The 20,195-nt window shown below is 37.2% G+C and overlaps 6 protein-coding genes across 10 annotated transcripts; 4 read left to right on the forward strand and 2 right to left on the reverse strand.

The window, feature by feature from the left end:
• Positions 1 to 1,556: 1,556 nt before the first annotated feature.
• Positions 1,557 to 4,885, reverse strand: LOC125223060 (DNA-directed RNA polymerase III subunit RPC5-like). Its single transcript, XM_048126020.1, has 10 exons — positions 4,487 to 4,885; positions 4,310 to 4,384; positions 4,129 to 4,236; positions 3,959 to 4,033; positions 3,710 to 3,874; positions 3,419 to 3,454; positions 3,124 to 3,230; positions 2,967 to 3,038; positions 2,212 to 2,263; positions 1,557 to 2,106 (listed from the first exon to the last, which is right to left on the reverse strand). The coding sequence occupies exons 1-10, from the start codon at positions 4,820 to 4,822 to the stop codon at positions 1,660 to 1,662; spliced, it is 1,473 nt and encodes a 490-aa protein (XP_047981977.1). The 5' UTR covers positions 4,823 to 4,885; the 3' UTR covers positions 1,557 to 1,659.
• Positions 4,886 to 5,415: 530 nt separating this feature from the next.
• On the forward strand, positions 5,416 to 7,419 carry LOC125223745 (very-long-chain aldehyde decarbonylase GL1-9-like). Of its 2 annotated transcripts, none has more exons than XM_048127033.1 (3): positions 5,416 to 5,541; positions 5,939 to 6,237; positions 6,669 to 7,419. In XM_048127033.1, exons 2-3 carry the CDS (start codon positions 6,007 to 6,009, stop codon positions 7,209 to 7,211), a joined length of 774 nt encoding a protein of 257 aa, XP_047982990.1. In that variant the 5' UTR covers positions 5,416 to 5,541; positions 5,939 to 6,006; the 3' UTR covers positions 7,212 to 7,419. The 2 variants fall into 2 exon arrangements, with proteins under 2 accessions (XP_047982990.1, XP_047982989.1); XM_048127032.1 differs by lacking the exon at positions 5,416 to 5,541 and adding an exon at positions 5,572 to 5,701.
• Positions 7,420 to 7,469: 50 nt separating this feature from the next.
• LOC125223744 (pentatricopeptide repeat-containing protein At1g34160) lies at positions 7,470 to 9,257 on the reverse strand. The gene has a single exon (XM_048127031.1). It carries the CDS (start codon positions 9,208 to 9,210, stop codon positions 7,495 to 7,497), a length of 1,716 nt encoding a protein of 571 aa, XP_047982988.1. The 5' UTR covers positions 9,211 to 9,257; the 3' UTR covers positions 7,470 to 7,494.
• A 428-nt stretch (positions 9,258 to 9,685) lies between these two features.
• On the forward strand, positions 9,686 to 11,527 carry LOC125185551 (eukaryotic translation initiation factor 5B-like). 4 transcript variants are annotated; one of them, XM_048082106.1, is made up of 6 exons: positions 9,686 to 10,071; positions 10,150 to 10,216; positions 10,370 to 10,429; positions 10,533 to 11,067; positions 11,145 to 11,264; positions 11,347 to 11,527. In XM_048082106.1, the coding sequence occupies exons 1-4, from the start codon at positions 9,793 to 9,795 to the stop codon at positions 10,667 to 10,669; spliced, it is 543 nt and encodes a 180-aa protein (XP_047938063.1). In that variant the 5' UTR covers positions 9,686 to 9,792; the 3' UTR covers positions 10,670 to 11,067; positions 11,145 to 11,264; positions 11,347 to 11,527. The 4 variants fall into 4 exon arrangements, with proteins under 4 accessions (XP_047938063.1, XP_047938064.1, XP_047938061.1 ...); XM_048082107.1 differs by having other exon boundaries at positions 9,686 to 10,216; positions 10,511 to 11,067; XM_048082104.1 differs by having other exon boundaries at positions 9,686 to 10,216.
• A 938-nt stretch (positions 11,528 to 12,465) lies between these two features.
• LOC125217574 (ras-related protein Rab7-like) lies at positions 12,466 to 15,519 on the forward strand. The gene is made up of 7 exons (XM_048119091.1): positions 12,466 to 12,705; positions 12,844 to 12,870; positions 12,979 to 13,078; positions 13,147 to 13,293; positions 14,236 to 14,316; positions 14,392 to 14,537; positions 15,189 to 15,519. Exons 1-7 carry the CDS (start codon positions 12,653 to 12,655, stop codon positions 15,250 to 15,252), a joined length of 618 nt encoding a protein of 205 aa, XP_047975048.1. The 5' UTR covers positions 12,466 to 12,652; the 3' UTR covers positions 15,253 to 15,519.
• A 475-nt stretch (positions 15,520 to 15,994) lies between these two features.
• Positions 15,995 to 19,909, forward strand: LOC125185569 (probable ATP synthase 24 kDa subunit, mitochondrial). Its single transcript, XM_048082123.1, has 7 exons — positions 15,995 to 16,154; positions 16,344 to 16,443; positions 17,628 to 17,772; positions 18,569 to 18,679; positions 19,049 to 19,195; positions 19,348 to 19,470; positions 19,564 to 19,909. The coding sequence occupies exons 1-7, from the start codon at positions 16,113 to 16,115 to the stop codon at positions 19,625 to 19,627; spliced, it is 732 nt and encodes a 243-aa protein (XP_047938080.1). The 5' UTR covers positions 15,995 to 16,112; the 3' UTR covers positions 19,628 to 19,909.
• The last annotated feature ends 286 nt before the right edge of the window (positions 19,910 to 20,195 follow it).

Genomic DNA, 20,195 nt, shown 5'->3' on the forward strand with positions numbered 1-20,195 from the left:
TTCGTCAAATAATGTAATTAGATTAAATAATGTTTTTTTATTATTATTATTATGGGAAAAAAAGGTATATTTGGGCATAATGTAGGGATGCGTCGCAAACTATGATCATGGTTCTAGCCTTCTAGGATTGCAAATTACTATTCGAAATCCATAAATATTTACCCATTTGGTGCTACTATTTTTGATATTGGATTTTTAAATTTTAGGATTTTTTATATTGAATTTTCTAATTTTTATGCAATTTGGATTTTAAGGATCAAATCAAATTTCATAATTCGGTTCGAATTTGATTCATTTTTCATAAAATTTAGGGTTTTCAGATAAGGTCGGATTGAGCAAAAGTCCGAATGCAGTGCACACTCCAACTCCGCTCAACTCGAGCGTTAAGCCAACTGACAAAGAGAATTTTTATGCTAGTCGGGTGACATGAAGTCGTGCTGTTGGAATTTGTAGGCGGAAGAAAGTCGTCGACTCGCTATTGTTGTTTGGAAGGATGTCATCGAAGACTATGTAACGTACTAGTAGTTTTTTTACATTAAAAGGGCATAATTTACATGAAATCTCTAGTATTCTCCACAATCCTCTATTTATATTTATGGAAATGATTTATATATGCGTTCTTGATTTCATATTTTATTTCACATCAAAATTGATTTATATAATCAATTGTAAGTTTATAATAATTTAACAAGGAAAGAAATATAATAATCTCCAACAATTACCCTGAATAGTAATTCTAGGTAATTTACTACTCCTGATACATGCTGAATCAGTTTTTCACCTACTATTGAAAAAAATACTTAGGGACTAACTAACCTATCAAACTAGTAATCGCAACTAGTAATCAAACTAGTAATCGCAAAATAATACTCTCTCCATTCCTTCATAGTTGAGTCATTTTTCTATTTTGGGAAGTTCCCTCATAGTTGAGTCATTTCCATATATAGTAACTTTTTTCTCTTTCTTACTTTTTTATCTATTTATTTCACACACTCAACATTCATTTCTTAAACTCCGTGCCGAAAAGTTCCGCCTCAACTATGAGGGAACGGAGGGAGTAACAATTTGAGACTTTAATTACCCCCTCCGTCCCAGATAATTCGATCCAGTATTCCATTTCGGGTCATCCCACATAATTTGTGACATTTCACTTTTACCATTTTTGGTAGTAGACCTCATATTCCACTAACCCATTCATACTCACATTTTATTATAAAACTAATTCTTTAAAAGTAGGATCCACATTCCACCAACTTTTTCAACTCACTTTCCATTAAATTTCTTAAAACCCATGCCGGGCCAAAGTATCCCAAATTATCTGGGACGATAGGAGTATATTCTAAACAAAACAGTGGCTGCAATAAAACAGAATAAAATATGTGTGAGTCAGCCAAAGAGTACAAATATCTTAAAAAATTTATATTCATTTGCTCATAAAAAAAACATTAATCCTCATTAAAAAAATCAAAACATTTCTTCACATATAAACTTATACTTAGGAGGTTAAAGTTCCATGGAGCTTCTAAAACAAAGGGCATATATTTAATGCATGTGAATTGGCCAAGTAAATTTAATTTATTTGTCCATAAAAACGTGCACGTAATTAGTTCAGCAATGTAGCCAATACAAAAAAATGATATACTAACTCTCAACAACTAACTAACTGCCAGATTTTGGGGTCTTGACAACATGCCTCTTCTTATCTTGAGGATAAAGTTTCTCCATGGGTTTCCACTGTTCTTGGTTTTTCTTTACAATGGCAGGATATAGTTCCATGAACTTAGAATCTGGAAGCTCTTTAAGTTTCCAGTCATTAAAGATAGGTCTCTCTCTGGCCAAGTTAGGCAGGAATTTTTTCACTGCATTCTTCAGATCAGCTGGTTTGCTTGGTATTTGATCATCCCTTACGATCACGTCCTTGCTAAATAGACCAAGAGCTATAGTCCTAACTTCACCGTTACCCATCTCTGTACACAACGAGGTTCTAATGATCCAAAGTCCTTGAACTAATAAAGCAACTTCCTGCAAGACTGCTAACACTTCTTCGATCGGCTCATCGGGAGCTAGGTACCTCAGAGTGTCGAATCTATGAAGCTGATGAGGGTTCTGTTCAAGAATCATCACAAAATCAATTGATGCCAAGATCAACTAGTTTTTTAAGAAGGAAGACAATACAAGATCATGGACGGAACGGAAGAAGAGGTAACAGACCTCAAGAAGCCAAGTTTGAAACCGTTCTTTCAGTGGTTTAGCCAGCAAGGACCTGCAACAACGTCACAATGTAAGACGAACACGAGCATCACGTGTGCATGTTCACTAAATCAACTCAGCAACGTGAAATAAAGCTGATTTATGTGACTTAGGCATTCAAACAACTTGGATCCAGTGTATGTCAGGAATAGAAACACCAAATACGGAAACACTAGATTGAATATTGCCATGAGGTTGTAGTCGGAGGAGTGTTTGACAAGAACACGATGAATAAGTAATGAGGAGAAGCAATGAAATGGTTTAAGCTTCCATTCCCACAAGATCAAGAATTGATCATCTGTCACCCAAGGCAGCAAAAGAGAGGATATAAACAAATTAAGTATTCTGACTCAGATTAATTTCATCAGAATATTTAATCTCCAAATCCGTACTAAAACTTAGAAGCTTATTTATATATTGCGAGAGACAAACAAAACAAACAGCTAGGTGAAAAGGGGATGCATTTGAGTCAACTTGCTAGTAGAATAGCTCTTCATCAAGCGAAATTAGTCGATGTAGGAAGAAGAGCATAGATAGAAAAAGATTTTTTGACGACAAAAGCTCTACAATGAAAGTGGAATCTATTGAGTCAAAAAATATAGCTGAAAAGAAGAAGAGTCAGGGCAATAGCTAAACATTAGGAAATTATAGCTTCCACCTTGTTTATAAATGAGAACAAGAATTACAGAAACAAAATCCTCAAACAATCATGCTACCTTCTTTGAGGAACTTTGGAACTCAAACCACCACCAGAAATGCCAGGGCACAAGCTATTCAGATAATTATCCCTTCAAACAACGAAAAGAAATCAGAGACTGTGAAATTGTGAATATATGAACCTAAATATTTAGAAAAATGGGCACATAAACATACAAACTCATGGATAATGAAATCTCGGAGCCTTGTCGTTCCATCATTTTCCGAAGATATCCTGCTGTTATGTCACTCATCGTGTTGTGGTACTTGAGCCGAATCCAGCTCTGATGAGGAAACAAAGAACAATTATTAAAGTAGGCATAAACAGTTCCAAACCATTTGACTTCCTCAGCATGCCCTTGCCACAAACTATAGAATTAATGCATCAATGGAAGAAGGCTGATGTTCAGACCCCTCTGTAAGGATGGTGGCTTTACATCATTATAGAGAATGGAGGTGAACAATTGCATACCTGTTCTACACTGCCATTGGTCTGCTCCAGAGCTTTCTGCAATTCAGTGGGTAACTAAAATCAATGAAGGTTAATGTAACAGAGGTAATCCAGGAATACAAATGATAGAACCACGAGAAGCTTCTCACAAGGGTATCCGCTTGGTACCAATACAAGTATACAACTATACTTTTGCCATGTTAACTTAACAAGGAAGAACACTTAGAAAATGAAACTAAGATGATTATAAACCCTCTCATCAATTGCTGTAATCTCTATAAACTATGTCTGTGTGAAAGAAAGAAATGTAACCGGTTTCCTTGACATCCCAGAAGGTTTTGCTTCCTGCTGTTTTTCTAACTTCACCACATCCTCAACATTCTTGGACACGGCAGTCTTCTTCTTAGATTCCGCCACACCAATATGATGCATCGATGGACGAAGTTGTACAGCTGCATGAATACGATTCAAGTGTAACTGCACAACACGAGAATCTAAATGAGCAACTCTTCCAGCATCCAAGGAGATCAGATTAACAAACATTAAATCAACGGGACGTGCCTTATTTCCAGTAAGATCAGCAATTGTGTATCCAGTTGTTTGAGTTCGGTGTGGAATCCATGATGTTGCAATAGTCTAGCAAGAGAGGAAAATATAAGGATTGATGTAAACAGTAACTTCCTCAAGAAAGTAATAACAATGACAAACTTTAAAACATAAATTTAGAAAACCTGTTTCTTCAACTGGATTTGGGGATCAGCATCATTATCATAATTCGCGGAGTCAACATCAATGGCTAAATCAATTTCCACTTCTCTACTTGCTTGCTTCACTCTCACCTAAAATATTTCACAAATTTAGGCAATATTACAAACATTACCAATTCAGTCATTTATAGAAAATAGTGCAAACCTCTTGGCATCTACCATCCAAATCCAATTCATAAGGTCTCCATGGCTGTCTAAGTGGATATTGAAGCAGATATAACTAAGGAACAAAAAATCGATAATGCACAATCATTAGAATTCAATCGTCAATGCAAAGTTCGTAATCAAATTCATCAAAGAGAAGCCAATCATGGCTAATTACCTGTGTCTCGATATCAATCGAAGGAGAAAAATAGACATCGATTTCTCGAACAACTTCATCTTCATCTCCATCTCTGAATTCAGTATCCTCTGGTTCATCATCCACCTCCATTTTTGCTGCACCGTTATCGTCGTGTTCAAGCTTTATATAGGGCTTGATATCGGGCTTGACGTCGACTTCTTCCTTCTTGGGCGGCGGCAGTGACAAAGATGCCGATGACGATGGAGGTTCCGCTTTCGGCTTGGGTTTGGGTTGGAATTTCGCGCCCTTAGGCGCGAAGCGAGAAGCCCGGGTCGAGGCCTGCTTCGGGCCATCGTCGAGATCGTCCAAATCCATGTCGATCGACAGCAACAAGTTTTGTGCAGTATGTGTTCGACAAAATGCGTAGTGGTGGTGAGGTTTAGGGTTTAAGTGTTTAACTGATCTCAAAATCTCCTAATTATTCTAACGAGAAAATCTCAGTCTAGAATATTGAACTAACAATTCTTTTTTGATAATTTATTTTCATTTAATTGATTTTAATTTTGAGATATAAATTTAGGTGTGATTTTGTTATTTTCATTAATTTTTTAAAATTCCAAAATTACAAATATTAAAAAAAAATGTTTACATAATTACCCTATTCCGATTCAAATTCCATAAAAAAACGAAAAACTTTTCCTTTTCCTAAATAAAAAGACGCTCCTTCATTTATAAATTAGAATAAATAATTTTATTATCAGTTATTTTTTGCAAAATTTATCGTTATTATTGCTATTACTAGTACTTTTTTCAATTTCAATCTAAATTTACAGCACTTTTTAAATTTTATTTTAACTCATAATCTTAAATAAGCGTACTTTAATAAAATTTTAGCAATACTTTTTAAAAATATTAAAATTAAATCTAGATCATCTATCTGTTTGCCTTTTTCCCCAACGAATCTCGTGCTAATATTATCAAAAGCATCTCTGACAACTCTCACTGCCCTCAAAACTCTGCTCTCAAATCGCATGTGAATTCATTTGTAAATTCTTTCTGCACCACTGGATCTGTAATCTGCCCCATCCCTCTCTGTAAGTATCTCGCCCAACTTCATCTTCTCCTGCTCACTACAAATCTCAAATTTTAATCTTTCTCTGTAATTTTTTCAATGGCCAAATGTAGCAGCTTAACTTAATCTCAGTTAATGCAAATTGGGCATTCTTGATTCTGCCATTTTGATTTCTATTGAAGGTTTTGTTTTTAATCAGCATTTATTCTTAATCTCCGTTTATGCGGTCTAGTTCATTAGGAGCAGCTACCAAATAAAAAAAAATTGAATACCTAACTCTTCTTTATAATGTGATTTGATTGGTTATGATTCTTGAATCATGTGTGTAGATTAGGCTAATTAGCTCAGTTTCTATACTGCATATTGAACTTATATTGATGGGATTTTGCGTTGATGTTTGCTTGTGTTCCTTTTTTCAGGGTGCATATGTTTTTATAGCATGTTTCTGTTGGATAGGTGCTAGAGGTGAAAAGTTTTCGATTCAAAAATGGTGTTTTGGGAAGGATACGCGAGCGATGAAACGATGGGGACGTTTGCTCCGCTTGTGGTGTACTGGCTGTATGCCGGGTTCTATCAGCTCCTCCCGCCATTAGATAAGTATAGGTTGCACACGAGAACAGAAGAAAACGAGAAGAATTTGGTGCCGTTAGGGTCTGTGATCAAGGGGGTTCTTCTTCAGCAGTTTTTCCAGGCTGTTGTTGCTGAATTGCTCTTCTTGGTAAATCCATGGCTTCTAAATTTCTTCACATAGCTTGCTAGTCCATTTGCAGATTGAAAAGCTTGTTTAGTAGTATATGGATAAAGATAGTATACATCAATCGGTTGTTTACTGAGATGGATTAGGTAATTTTGATCTCCGAAAGCACTTGATTGTTTCTACGAGTTGAGATAACTTGTTTGGTTTATATCTGGTCGAAAGACGTAGGAATGTAGAAATCTTTGCATATTGCCAATCTTGAATAGTAAGTGACCCTTTTGTGTTCATGATCAGTTTTACTGAATGTTTACTAATTGAGGAGACTCCAAAGTTATGAATGTGATTGAGATCGAAACGCACATTGATGTTATTCGACTCTGTTTCCTTGCTTGTTATGTTATCTGTGCTTCTTCTGCTATATAAAACTTAACGTTCTATGCTTAGTGTTGCAGATAACTTCAAATACAAGTTCTTCCGGGGACGTTGTCCAACCCTCTCTTCCCATCCAAGCTGTGCAATTTGTGATCGCTATGCTGGTGATGGACACATGGCAATACTTTGTGCATCGTTACATGCACCTAAACAAGTTCCTCTACCGCCACATCCACTCTCAGCATCATAAACTAGTAGTCCCCTACGCCATCGGGGCTCTCTACAACCATCCGCTGGAAGGCCTTTTGTTGGACACGTTCGGTGGTGCCATATCCTTCCTCGTTTCTGGAATGACCGCACGTACTGCTGTTTTCTTCTTCTGTTTCGCTGTGATCAAGACCGTGGACGATCATTGTGGGCTCCGGCTGCCTGGCAATATCTTCCATCTGCTTTTCCAGAACAACACTGCTTACCACGACATTCACCATCAGCTCCAAGGTACGAAATTCAACTATTCGCAACCGTTCTTCCCCTTGTGGGACAAACTGCTTGGGACGTACGCGGCATATACACTGGTGAAGCGGCCCGAAGGGGGCTACGAGGCGAGGCTGAAAAAAGACTAGTTGTTGTGCCACATCTTCAGTAGGAGGCTCTGTATGTGTCAAAGTGAGTGAAAAAACTGTAGCTTATTATTTTCTTTATTATTTCATCCCTGTTTATTTATTTGCCACATTTCCTCCATCACTGACTTGAGAAAGATTGTGATACAATTCACATGTAATATCAACACTAATGAACTTCATTTTGTTTTTAAGATTTGTTTGTTTACAACAAGGTTGTAGTAATTATTCTCTAAATTAAATTTCTTCTTCTATTGTTGGTTGTGATAAATAATGCTTTTAGATTTCACCAAAATTCCTTACAAGAACAAGATCCTTCCTTGAACCTATGGAATCTTGTGCGATCCCTCACAATAATCTCTCTATCATACAATTTGGAAACAAGCTTCATCACCACATGGCAATCCCCACATATCCTAAGATTCTTATTAATGTTAAGGGGACTCCCCTCCTTTGTACTAATCAACCCAAAAGCCAAAGCCAATTTCTCACTGTGATAACACAATGCATTCTCCTTCTCTTCATCTCCTATATCATGCAACACATAGTTCGTCTCTGCCTCGTATCCGAATTCTCTGATCCTAAACGTAATCTCCTCGATTTTCTTATATATATCTCTCCATCTCGGATGGCTCTTGTCGCCATTGTAGAACTGGAATATGGTGCCATTCATCTCCGTGTAGCTAAACCCGGGCACCTTCTTGACGTCCTTCTGCTTCATCGCGTCCCTCACCCTCCCCACGTCGCCCCACCTCTCGTGTGCGGCATACACGTTCGACAGCAGCACGAAGTCCCCACAGGCGCTCGACCCCATCTCCACGAGCTTCCTTGATGCTCTCTCCGCCATCCCCACGTCCCCATGTGTCTTTGAGGCGCCCAAGAGAGTTTGCCATAGCACGGCGTCCGGCGGCATGGGCATGGACTCTGTGATCTCGAACGCCTTGTTTAATTTCCCCGCTCGTCCCAGAAGATCCACCACGCTCCCGTAATGCTTCATGTTTCGCCTCACGCTATGCTTCTCCATGGATTCGAAGAGGCGCAACCCTTGATCCACCATCCCCGCGTGATTGCAGGCGCAGAGCGCTGCCAAGAAAGTGACATCGTCTGGGGTCGTCCCGTCTGTGCACATACGACCGAAGAGCTCCATTGCCTTCTCTCCATTTCCGTCCATTGCAAACGCCATGATCATCGTGTTCCATGTGATTATGCTCCTACGACACCTAATGCCCTCGAACGCAATCAACGCCTTTTCCACCATCCCGCATTTTGCATACATGTCGATAACAGCATTGCACACAATCACATTCTCATCAAATCGGTTACTCCGTATGTAATCAATCACTCTCTCACCCTCTCCGATTGCGCCAAGCTGCGCGCACGCAGCCAACGCGCCGAGAACAGTGACCTCATTCGGCATCATGCTCGATTCAGTCATTTCACCAAACAGCTTCAGCGCCTCATACGGCTGATTCCCCTGCGCCAAACCAGAGATCAAAGCGTTCCAGCACGCGATATCTCTTTTCGACATTTTATCAAACACCTTGCGCGCACCGTCCAAATCCCCACATTTCGCGTAGGCGTCGAGCAGCGTCGTCTGCAGGAGAACATCGGCGTCGAAGCCGGATTTCACCACCTGCGCGTGGATCTGGAGAGACTCGATTCGGGCCAATGCGCGGGCGCAGGCCTTGAGGAAGAAGGAGCAGGTGAGGGCGTCGGGGCGGCAGGGAGCGCGCGACATGAGGAGGTAGCACGCGGCAGCGTTGATTGGGTGGTGGCTCTGCGCGTGGCCGCGGATGAGGGCGTTCCAGTCGTTGGTGAAGGGGGCGGGGAGGGAGCGGAAGATTGCGGCGGCGTAGGTGAGGGAGGAGATGGCGCAGAAGTCGATGAACTTGGAGCGGGAGTAGGGGAGGTTGAAGAGGCCGGTGACGAGGAGGTGGGCGTGCAGTTGCCGGATTCGAGGGAAGGAGGTGCATTTCTGCAAGATCGATTCCACATACGCCATTGATGCCCATTTGAATTTTGGAGCAAATGCTTTTTTGTTTTTGCACACTAAATTTTAACTGTTGTTAATGACTATTCCATTAAATTGATAAAATATAGTACTCCCTCCCTCCCTCCCACATAATTTTACACATTTTGACTTGACACGAGTTTTAAAAAATGTAGTAGAAAGTGAGTTGAATAAGTTGGTGGGATGTATATGATTCGCATATAATTTTAAATTTAAGGTTTGTATATATTTCCGTAAGATATGTTTATATATATTTCCTTGTGAGATCCTAATTAAGGTAATGTATAAATAGAGGTGTTCCATCGTAAAATCATCATAAAATAGTCAAATCCTGACTTGATATATATCGCCGAATAGAAATATAATTTCTCTTAAATTGACGACTGCGAACTAGGTAACTGCACGTGATTATTCGTTCATAATTGTTGTCAAATGCCTGATTATTACTACTATGAATCTGCTATTGGGACGTAGTTTCAATTTCAAACGGTTGAATATAGCTTTTCCTTAGGTGTTTCATCTTAATTGATAAATTCTTTGTTTTTACTTTTTAGTTTGCTGTGAGGAAGTAAGATGGGTGATGGTGCATCTGTTTCAAACGAGGAAGATATTTTTGTAGTGAAAAAGAAGAACACTGGAATTCCATCTGATATCGTTGATTCTGACGGTAAAAGGCCAAACAGTGAAGAAGATGCAGCTTCCAAAAACAAAAATAAAGGTGTGAAGGATAGTAATGCAACTTTGCCAAAGTTTACAGTTATGGAGGTTAAAGTGGTTCAAGGAACAAGTGATGTGGCATTAGTAAACGGGATGCTTCGCGTAGGAGATCGTATAGTTGTCGCTGGCTTGCAAGTATGCTTCATTAATTTCCATTCTAGTCCCTTTGGGAGAAGTTTCTGTTTCTTTTCGTACAAGCATTTTTCTGCGCAGGCACCCGTTGTTAGCTCAATTAGCTCGTTGCTAACGCCCCACCCTGTCAAGAAGCCTCAGATTCAAGGTGAAACTTCTTACTCTATTACTTATTACTACTATATTAAATGTAAGGCGCTATGCTATGAACTTGGTGTAGTAGTCTTTTCTATTATAGTGTTATGGTGGTGGGATCAAAATTTTACGGATTGAATTTAACATCTTCATTGTTTCTTTACAGGGAGAGTGTTTGCATCACAAAAAAATCAAGATTTCCCAGGGTATCAAAATTGCTGCACCGGTAACTACTAATTTAGAAAATTATAATACTATTAGTTACTCAATACCAAGATTTATGTTTCTTCTGCTGTGTTAATTTCAGGGACTTGAGCATGCTATTGTAGGCACTAGTCTGTACGTTGTGCGGCCTAATGATGATATCGAGGTCATCAAAAAATCTGCTATGGCATATGTCAATTCAGTGATGAGTAGGATTAGAAAACATGGTGAGAGAGTTTATGTTCAGGCATCTACACTGTAGAAGCATTGATCAAGGAAGTTAACGTACCCATGGGAGGTATGGGTATTGGTGCAGTAGAGAAGAAGGATGTGATGAGAGCGAGTGCGATGCTTGAGAAGAAAAGGGAATATGCAGCTATACCAGTTTTTCCCTGTGTCCTTAAGATCATGCCCACAGTAATCTGGAGGACGAAAGATCCCATCGTCTTAGATGTTCATGTCGTTGAAGGCATTACAGTCTATTTTTTCTAGTAATACACAATTTTAACTAACTGCATTCTTTTCTTCTTCCTCCATCTTATTACAGATTGGAACACCTTTATGTATCCCGGAAAGAGAATTTGCAGAAATTGGTAGGATAGTATATATTCAAGATGATGAGCATAGGGTTGTTGATTATGCCATGAATTGACCATTAATGTATGTATGATCATAAAGTATTTACTAGATGGATTAAAAAAAAATTCCTATTAAGCAAGGTGATTGATTCTTTGCAGATTCTTGGGAGCAATCCGGAGGAGCTACAGAAGATGCTTGGGAGAGATTTTGAGATGGAAGATGAGCTTGTGAGCAAGATCACACAAGACTCAGTTTATGCACTAAGAAAAAAGTACATGGTTTGTACATCTCATCTCATATTACTCTCTCCAATATTATGAAGTTCTATCAAAATTAATACTAATTTCTATTGATGTGCAGGTTGATCTGTCTACTGAAGATAATGCCTTACTTTTCAAAATGAAGCAATTGTTCAAGATATAGTCGTTTAATCGCAGTCCTCAGCTCGAGCTTTAGATATCGATAGTGAATGCAGTTGAGGAGAGTTTTTATGTCTACTTTGTTTTTTTTTTGTAGTAACAGTATTTTGCTTAAGAGAGTTTCCCAACACAACGTTGTTCACTTTATAACGTTGATACATAATAATGAAGTGAAGTTGAAGAATGACTAATCTTAATTTTTATAAGTAGAAGTATCAAATACTACACCCTTGCTATAAAGGTGAGATCTTGAAAAGGAATTATGCAACACTTTTGTAGTAACATTTAACTTATAGAATCATGCGGGAAAAAAAACATAAAATAGGATTTGACCTTATATAATTGGAGAAAAATATTTTACATAACACTCAATCCTAAATTTTGTTTGTGAACAAGAATAGATTTCAACTAAACCACATGAAATAAAACACATATCAATACCTCACAGTCACACCCAATCCTCTTAAATAAAACACATATCAATACATAGATATTAGTAGAATTTTGCAATAATATATATTTTTTTTTGGTAAAAGTGTTCCAAATTTATAAATTCTTAAGATTCTACGAAGACAACAAAAGCAAAAAAAAAAAAAAGGTAAGATTCTTTATACCGTTACGATAAAATTGTTGGGAAAAATTATATTGATTCTTTATTCCATGATGTAGAAATGGTGAAAATAGACAAAAGTCTATTTCATTTTGATAAGAGTCCTAGCATAAGATGATCAAGACTAAAATAAATACTAACAAAAGATCTTTTTAATTTAACACTCAAATTAACTATCCGATTCTTAAAAATAGACACAATTGAAATGACTACCAATTATGTTACGTGAATAAAGAGTATTCATAAAATTCAAAAAAGAAAAATAGAAAGACAAGAATAATTGGATATAGATTAATGTATTTGGTCGGTATAATAATTAGCAATAATAAGAAAGTTGCTAAAGTAAAATCATATGCAAACACGTATATATCCAATTCGATTATGTATATCCATTTTACATGATTGATTATATATATAATAATGTTTTTGTTGGAATGTTGTACCGCCTAAATTCGTATTACCAAACAAAAAAAAAAAAAAAGTCAATAGTGTTTGTGATTCAGATCGAAATTGGCGCCCCTTTCTCCTGTCCGTGTTCTTCTCACACACAAAATTCTGCCTTTCCTCTGAAATTGGTGAATTGAGATTGTTGAAAACAGGAAATTTTTGTTGATTTTGGATTTCAAATCAGTTTCCAATGTCATTGCGTAGGCGAACATTACTCAAAGTGATCGTCCTCGGCGACAGCGGGTATTCTGATGCTGATGATACTATTTCATTTTTCTCAGTTTTTTTGTGCGATTTGATTTATTGTTGTCGACTTTAGGGTTACACTATTTGAATTGACGTGTGTGACGTTGTTGATTTTTATGATTTTTTTTTGGTCAGGGTTGGTAAAACGTCGTTGATGAATCAGTATCCTTTTTTTCGTATAATTATTTAGTTTTAGTGAAGCTTGATGATTGTTGATGTTTGATGGATTGTTTGATTACAATGTGTGAGGCTTCTTTAACTAGTGAATAGATATGTGCATAAGAAATTCAGTCAGCAGTATAAAGCTACTATTGGGGCGGATTTCGTAACGAAGGAGCTTCAAATAGATGATCGTCTTGTTACTCTTCAAGTGGGTATTCAGCTGCTTTTTTCTCTAGATTTTGTTTCTCTTTTTGAACTTGTGTTTGTGTTTGGTAGATTTGGGACACTGCTGGCCAAGAGAGATTTCAAAGTCTTGGAGTTGCATTTTATAGAGGCGCGGATTGCTGTGTTTTGGTCTACGACGTTAACGTAATGAGGTCTTTCGATACTCTTGACAATTGGCACGAAGAGTTTCTGAAGCAGGTTTGTGTCTTCTGTTTAGACAGTTTATTGGTATGCTCAGTTGTCTTGATTTTGTAGTTTGCTTTCAAATGATTTTCCTGTATTGTTTTTCATGTTTTGTTGCTTGTGGGGTTTCTTGTTTTTCATTTGTTGGTAGTTTCTAAATGTCTACGAGCAATGGATGTTGAGTATCTAATAATGGATGTATTAAGCTACAAATTTATATCTTATGTTAGTTAGTTGCAGAAAGAAAGGTTTGCTGGCTATGGTAGTTTCAGGAGAAGTGGAAATTAATTTATTGCTTACATGAATCTTTCTTGTTTAAATGATGGCTGAGGGGTGATGTCTTAATGGCATGGATTTTCCATGTACATGATTTTTTGTTTGAAATTTTTATTGTTCGTGATATTTTACTGTATTCGACCCGGGTTGTTATTTTAAGGTTTGCTCATCAATTGCTGTACCTTTTTTGCATATTATGTGTCAATTGTTATGTAGGGCTCATATTTTAGTTGAAAATAAGAGAATAAGGATTTTCTGGAATGGGCGCAATTTATGTTTGGTTACAATTATCACCTCAGATATCTTTCTATGTTTGGATATATAAAAAAAGTTACATGTTTGTCTGTTATGTCTAAAAGGTAGGATATTGATGTAGTTAGATAGGCCAATATTATCATTCCTTCCATACTCATGTTTTTCAGTTATTGGGGTTGGGGTGGATAACTGATTCAGTGTGTGCGATAAGTTTAACTTCAGTTGGATCCTGCATGAAATATATACTACAATATATTCTAGTAACTGTAGATGCAGACTAAACGAGGCTTATGCAAATGATAGTATGTGTTGCTATCACTGGCTGAATCATTATCTTTAGTCTACAGCTCTTATGCTTATTCAATGGGCCCATTTACATATCCCTGTTTGTTTACTGGAAATTTATGGTATTTGGTTATGATGCAGGCAAATCCACCTGATCCAAAGTCATTCCCATTTATATTACTAGGAAACAAGATTGATATAGACGGTGGCAATAGCAGAGTGGTAAGTTGATAAGTCGAACTGGTAATATTATACTAGTTTCTTCTTTGTACTTTGTTCTGATTGAGTTGATGTCAGGTTTCTGAGAAAAAGGCTAGGGAATGGTGTGCATCAAAAGGGAACATCCCATACTTTGAGACATCAGCCAAAGAGGATTACAATGTCGATGCAGCATTCTTTTGTATTGCAAAGGCTGCCTTAGCCAACGAGCATGACCAGGACATGTAAGTGGGATTTAAATAGTATAATTGACACAATTTGTTACTTGTAGGATCAATGCTATCCCGTCTCTCCAATTGCATTGTCAGGCACAAATATGCACGAGCTACATATTCGTCTATATATGACTTCTGAATTTGGATCAACTCGCTTGTGTTATATACTGGATAATTCCCGCCTACGAGAACCAAATAGGAATTTATAGACCAAGAAAACATAACTTGTGAACTCGATAGGGGCTAGGCAACTCTACATTAGTGGCTAGGGTCCTGAATTTGTTCGTGTGTGGATTTACATAATACAAATGCTACTATTTGACATAGGAATAACGTAATCAGATTACATTTCCATTATTGGAAAGGCTTGAATAGGATTTAGAACATCTTAGCTATGCTTTCTTGTTAGTCTTAGTGCTTCATCTTTGTTATAGTTGATCGGTTCGTTAAAAGCAATTACACATTTGGATAACTAGTGAATGTGCAATGCAATCACTAGAAGCTATTTTGAATCGAAAGACTAATGATGCAGCATAGCTCAAAACTGGTTGAACGTCCCCGTCCTCACTCTTCTGGCGTCTTATTGTCAGTTTCATTTGGATGGGTTCCTTAACCCGTTGCATCTCATTTTTCCTAATTTGCTTGAAATTTGTACCTCAGATACTTCCAAGGCATACAGGAGACTCTCCCAGAAGCTGATCAACAAGGTGGCTGTGCTTGCTGATCGGACTTTGCACTAGATACTGGTTGACTCTGTTCCTAGTGATTCTTTTTCTTTGAGGCTGTTCTTTGTGGCCTTGCTTTTGCAAACACTGTATACTATGTTTCACAAGATTGAGTTTGGGAAGTGTCCCTTTCCATTACTACTATTTATTCTGGATGTTGTAATCTTTTGGTTTGATCCTCATTTGAGATTTTGAGAGGCTTGAGATTTGCTTCTTCAATTTTTCAGTATGCTATAAAACATGATGTGGGCAATGCTTTTCTTGCATTTGTGTCATGTATTTTTCACATTCAGTAGTGTGCAATATGGAGTATCGTTGGTGGTTTATTTTGATCAATTTAGTGTAGCGTTGTACTCTACTACAAATTTTTTGGAGAAATACATGTAATATATAGGGTCTTGATCCTCTAAGATCAGCCCTTAATATGAGAGCTAAGAACCATTTTCAAGCATTCGATCACAATATAAAGGGTCTTGGTTTCAGGGATATAACTGGAAAAATGATATATATGTTACATGCCCTGTGAGTTATTTGAGCTTCAGCTAGTGTTATTACCCGTGCTATGCACGGGACATAAGATTTTCAAATTGTGAGGGCCATTCTCATATAATGCATGCAATTTATGAAATGATATTAAATTTTAGATATGGCCCACTAAGATTCGGGCCCATAAGAAAAGCCCAGATCAGGAGAGGGAACTTAAACGACACCGTTTCCTCTCATCACTGTCATTCTTCTGAGATTTCCATTTCTGCCCCTCTACCAGAATAAACTAGGTCAATTTCCAAGCTAAGCTCTCTCCGATTCCAAAAATCGAACAAACTCATCTCCGTTGTGAATTGCTTCTTCCAATCCCAAAATGGCTCTCGCCGCTCGTTGCCTCTCGAGATCCACTCGCCAGGTAATCCCTCTCTGGTACACTCTACATTTCGTTCTATTGACCGGATCTGTGTGCAAGCTCATTTGAGTACAATCGCAGCTCCAATCGTTGATTTTTTTGTGGTGTTATGACCGATGATGTGAAATAGGATGATTGATTTTCGATGTCATTTTATGTTTTTTTGCTGAATTTATTTTTGGTTTTCTGCAGTTGTATGCGGGGCAAAGTGTTCTCCGATCGGAGTATGCTATTCCGGCCCGTTCCTTTGCCAAAGGAGCTGGCGGCGCTCCTGCCTCATTGAAGGGCGATGGTGGGTTTCTAATTTGTGTATTTCTTTCTCTCGTGCTATTGCTGGCTATTTTATTCTAATTTTGGGGGTCAATTAGTGGATTCGATGCTGATGATGGATAAAAGTCTCCTGATATTGAGGTAGAGTACGATGGGATAGAGAAATGTATCACACTCTGAAATGAATGGGGTGATCAGCCAAGAGAATAAATGGGAAAACACGTATTTTTAGTGGTTAGCGTTGCTGGGTGGGGTTTCGGAATAGGGTACCAAACTATCCGGGGTTTTTATTAATTTGAATTTGAATTTGAATTTGACAAATTCGTTTCTGCAAAGGGACGTATAGCGATGTTAAATGGGTGTTCTTGTGGCTCAGAAAGCCACCAAGAGACCTTATTAAAGTAAATGGGGCAGATTTTTTTAGATACCATTACTATCCAAAGGTGCATGAAAATATAATTAGTAAATCACTGTTGGGGACGCCAGGTAGACAGCCAATAGTCCCCCTGTTGTACTTGTGTCGGGCTTATCAATTGTTTTGTGGAACATCCAATTCATCGCGTGTTCTGAATTGTGATACACTTACTAGTTGTGTGCATTGTAGCAAAATATTGTCTTCTTTTGGTTATCTTTATAAAAAATTGCAACTTCGAATAGTCTCATGACCTCAGATTTCATTACAGATTTTGATGTCTCATGTTTATACTCACATGTTACATCTATGATATTAGTACATTTTCAAAAGGTTTCCTATCTCAGTATGGATTCATCTGGCAGCGTTTCCATTTTCGAATTATGACTGTATATAGTATATCATCTGGGATTATATCTGGGATCAGCATTTACCAAACATATTTCAAATGAAAATTTCTAGCTATCAAATTTACTTTATTTGTGCCAGTTTTCAAGGATTTCTTAGTTCTCGATTCAACATAGTGTCCTGAACTTTTAGATATACTTTTCAAATTATTGTCTTGTGGGATTCTTCGATTTTGCTTCTACAAATTTATTTGTTTGCTAGATGATGACGGATTGCCTATGTTATTGTGTTTTAGTCACTAACTCTTGATAGGCAGTACTATCTTGTTTTCTATGCATGTACTTTTAGGTGCATATGATATTTAGAGTTATCAGGACTCAGGTTACTGGATACTTGTTGTCTCTCATATATATGAGTTTCTAACTGTTGCGTATTTTTGTGCAAAGAGATGTTGAAGGGTATATTTCTTGACGTTAAGAAGAAATTTGAGACAGCCATAGGGATCTTAAGGAAAGAGAAGATCACCATTGCTCCTGAAGATCCTGCTGCTGTGGCTCAGTATGCCAAAGTCATGCAGACTATAAGAGAAAAGTGAGATCTTCTTACTGTGACTCTTTGCTTTCTTGGCCAATTTCAAATTACTTTAATGCCCTTGCATTTTTGACCCTATATATTATATTGCTTTTCCTAAAGTGGGTCATAACTTTTATAATTCATTTCCATGGAATCCACGTGATTGTGATGAAGTCCCAGTGTTTTTTATAAGAGTAGTATTTTTTTTTATCTCACTCTTAATTTTTACGTTTTAATTGGTAGCTAGTCTCAAGTGGTGATCGCTCGTAATTAGCCCTTTTTTGTTGGAATGTTTTGTTGGCACAAACTGAATAATACTCCCTCCGTCCCACTTAAAATGCAACATTTGAGAATTGGCACGGGATTTTATGTAGTGTTGTTTTGTGAGTTAATGAAGAGAGAGTAAAGTAAGAGAGATGAAAAAGTAGAGATAGAGTTGTTTCTATTTAAGGAAACGTTTCATTTTTAATGGGACAACCAAAAAAGGAAAACGTTGCATTTTTAATGGGACAGAGGGAGTATATATTAAGAATTCTACAAACTATTGTTTGAGCTAGAGCCAGTTCGAAAATATATTTTGAATCAAAGAGAAATATGGAGATTATGTACTAATTTAATATTTCACCAATCACCATATAATTGCAACACTATATTGCATAACAGACTTCATATGCCCTCCCTTTCTTTTCCTATCCCATTTACTTTTTTCATTAAGGTTTCCTAAAATCATTTAGAATGTAAAACATCTTCTGTCTATTTCTCTCTGATCATATGATATTGTACCTTTGTTTATTGATGTGCACAATACCTGCAGGGCTGATCTTTTTTCAGAGTCGCAGAGGATCAAGCACACAATTGATTCACGAACACAAGACATTTCTGATGTTCGATCCTACTTGCTAGCCGTGAAGGATATAAGGGTGAAGTATGTTTATACGCTAATTTTCTGCCCATGTATCCTTTCAATTATTTATCTTTTCTTCTGAGTTTGTGGATGATTTTGTTTACAATCCTTTTATGTTTCATTTTATCCCTGCATTGTTGTTTATATGAAACTTACTCCCGATACATGCTATATGTGATTTTTACTTTTTGATTTTTGTGACCTTGACTATTATGGGCTCATTAACTATAATATACTATCTTGTTGAATCATGGAATTATTTTATCAGGATTTGCTTTTCTTACAATATTAATTTTTGTTAAAGGAAAATGTAGTGTGAATGTATTGTTAATTGTTTAGCATTCAACTCAGCTGCTCTGGTTGCTCATTTTCTCAAGTTACTTTTGGCAGGAGAGGCCTTATTGATGATCTAGGCGCGGAGACTATGATGATGGATGCACTGAACAACGTTGAGAAGGAACTGAAGAAACCTCTCCTGAGAAACGACAAAAAGGGGATGGGCCTGCTGAAGGCAGAGTTTGACAAGGTCAACCAAAAGTAAGCTCCCCGAATAAAATTAGCATTCATGAAGAAATCTGCAAATGCAAAGCCTCCTTGTTTACAGCATCTGAAAAGCATGATAGATGCTGCAAGTATCAGTTCCGGTCATTTCCTGGTGGTGTTTTACTTATTAACTTGTGATCATGTAGGCTTGGCATTCGCAAAGAAGATCTGCCCAAACTTGAGGAGCAGTTAGAACTTAAAGTAGCGAAAGCCCAACTTGAAGAGCTGAAGAAAGATGCTCTTGAAGCAATGGAAACTCAGAAGAAACGGTACGCCTTTTATCCTTTTCCTTCTATGCAACATGATATTTCTGTTGAGAAATTGAATTCAAGCAAATCTCTCTCCCTTCCAACTTATTGCAGGGAAGAGTTTAAGGACGAAGAAATGCCCGAAGTGAAGTCGCTAGACATCAGAAACTTCCTCTAGACTGAAATTCGCACCTATCGTTTTTGCATTATTCTCTCTTGGGCAATCTCCTATTTGGGAGATTTTTTCTGCTGTCTGATTGAAGAGGCACAGACATAACAAGTCCAGCCTTTGTTTAATAATCTAGTATGTCAGGAATTTTCTCAGACATACATTGAAAAAGTGTGTTATCGATGCTCATGTTTCTTGTTTAGTTAATCTCGTCTTGAAACAAACAGTGGTTGTGCTGTATTGAGCTTTAATAGTTATCAAATTAATGAATTGGCAGAGTTACATGTACTATTCATTACTATAAATTAGGGATGAGGTGATATTAATTCTACTATTATCCACCCTCCAAAATTCATGATCCCAATTCTGATAGTTATAAAAATGAAAAAATAGAAATATTATCGTAATTCTTATTTTTAAGGTCACGCCTTAACGAAATACATCTCCATTTAGGTGTAAATATGAAGAATTACCCTATATTTATTATACACGAGTTGAATTAAATGATTCAATTTGATAATGTGTATGCATGTAATAAATGCATCTATGGATCTGATAAGTATTCATCAATCAAAAT

This window comes from Salvia hispanica, chromosome 4 (assembly GCF_023119035.1).
Source record: "Salvia hispanica cultivar TCC Black 2014 chromosome 4, UniMelb_Shisp_WGS_1.0, whole genome shotgun sequence".
NCBI lineage: Eukaryota > Viridiplantae > Streptophyta > Magnoliopsida > Lamiales > Lamiaceae > Salvia > Salvia hispanica.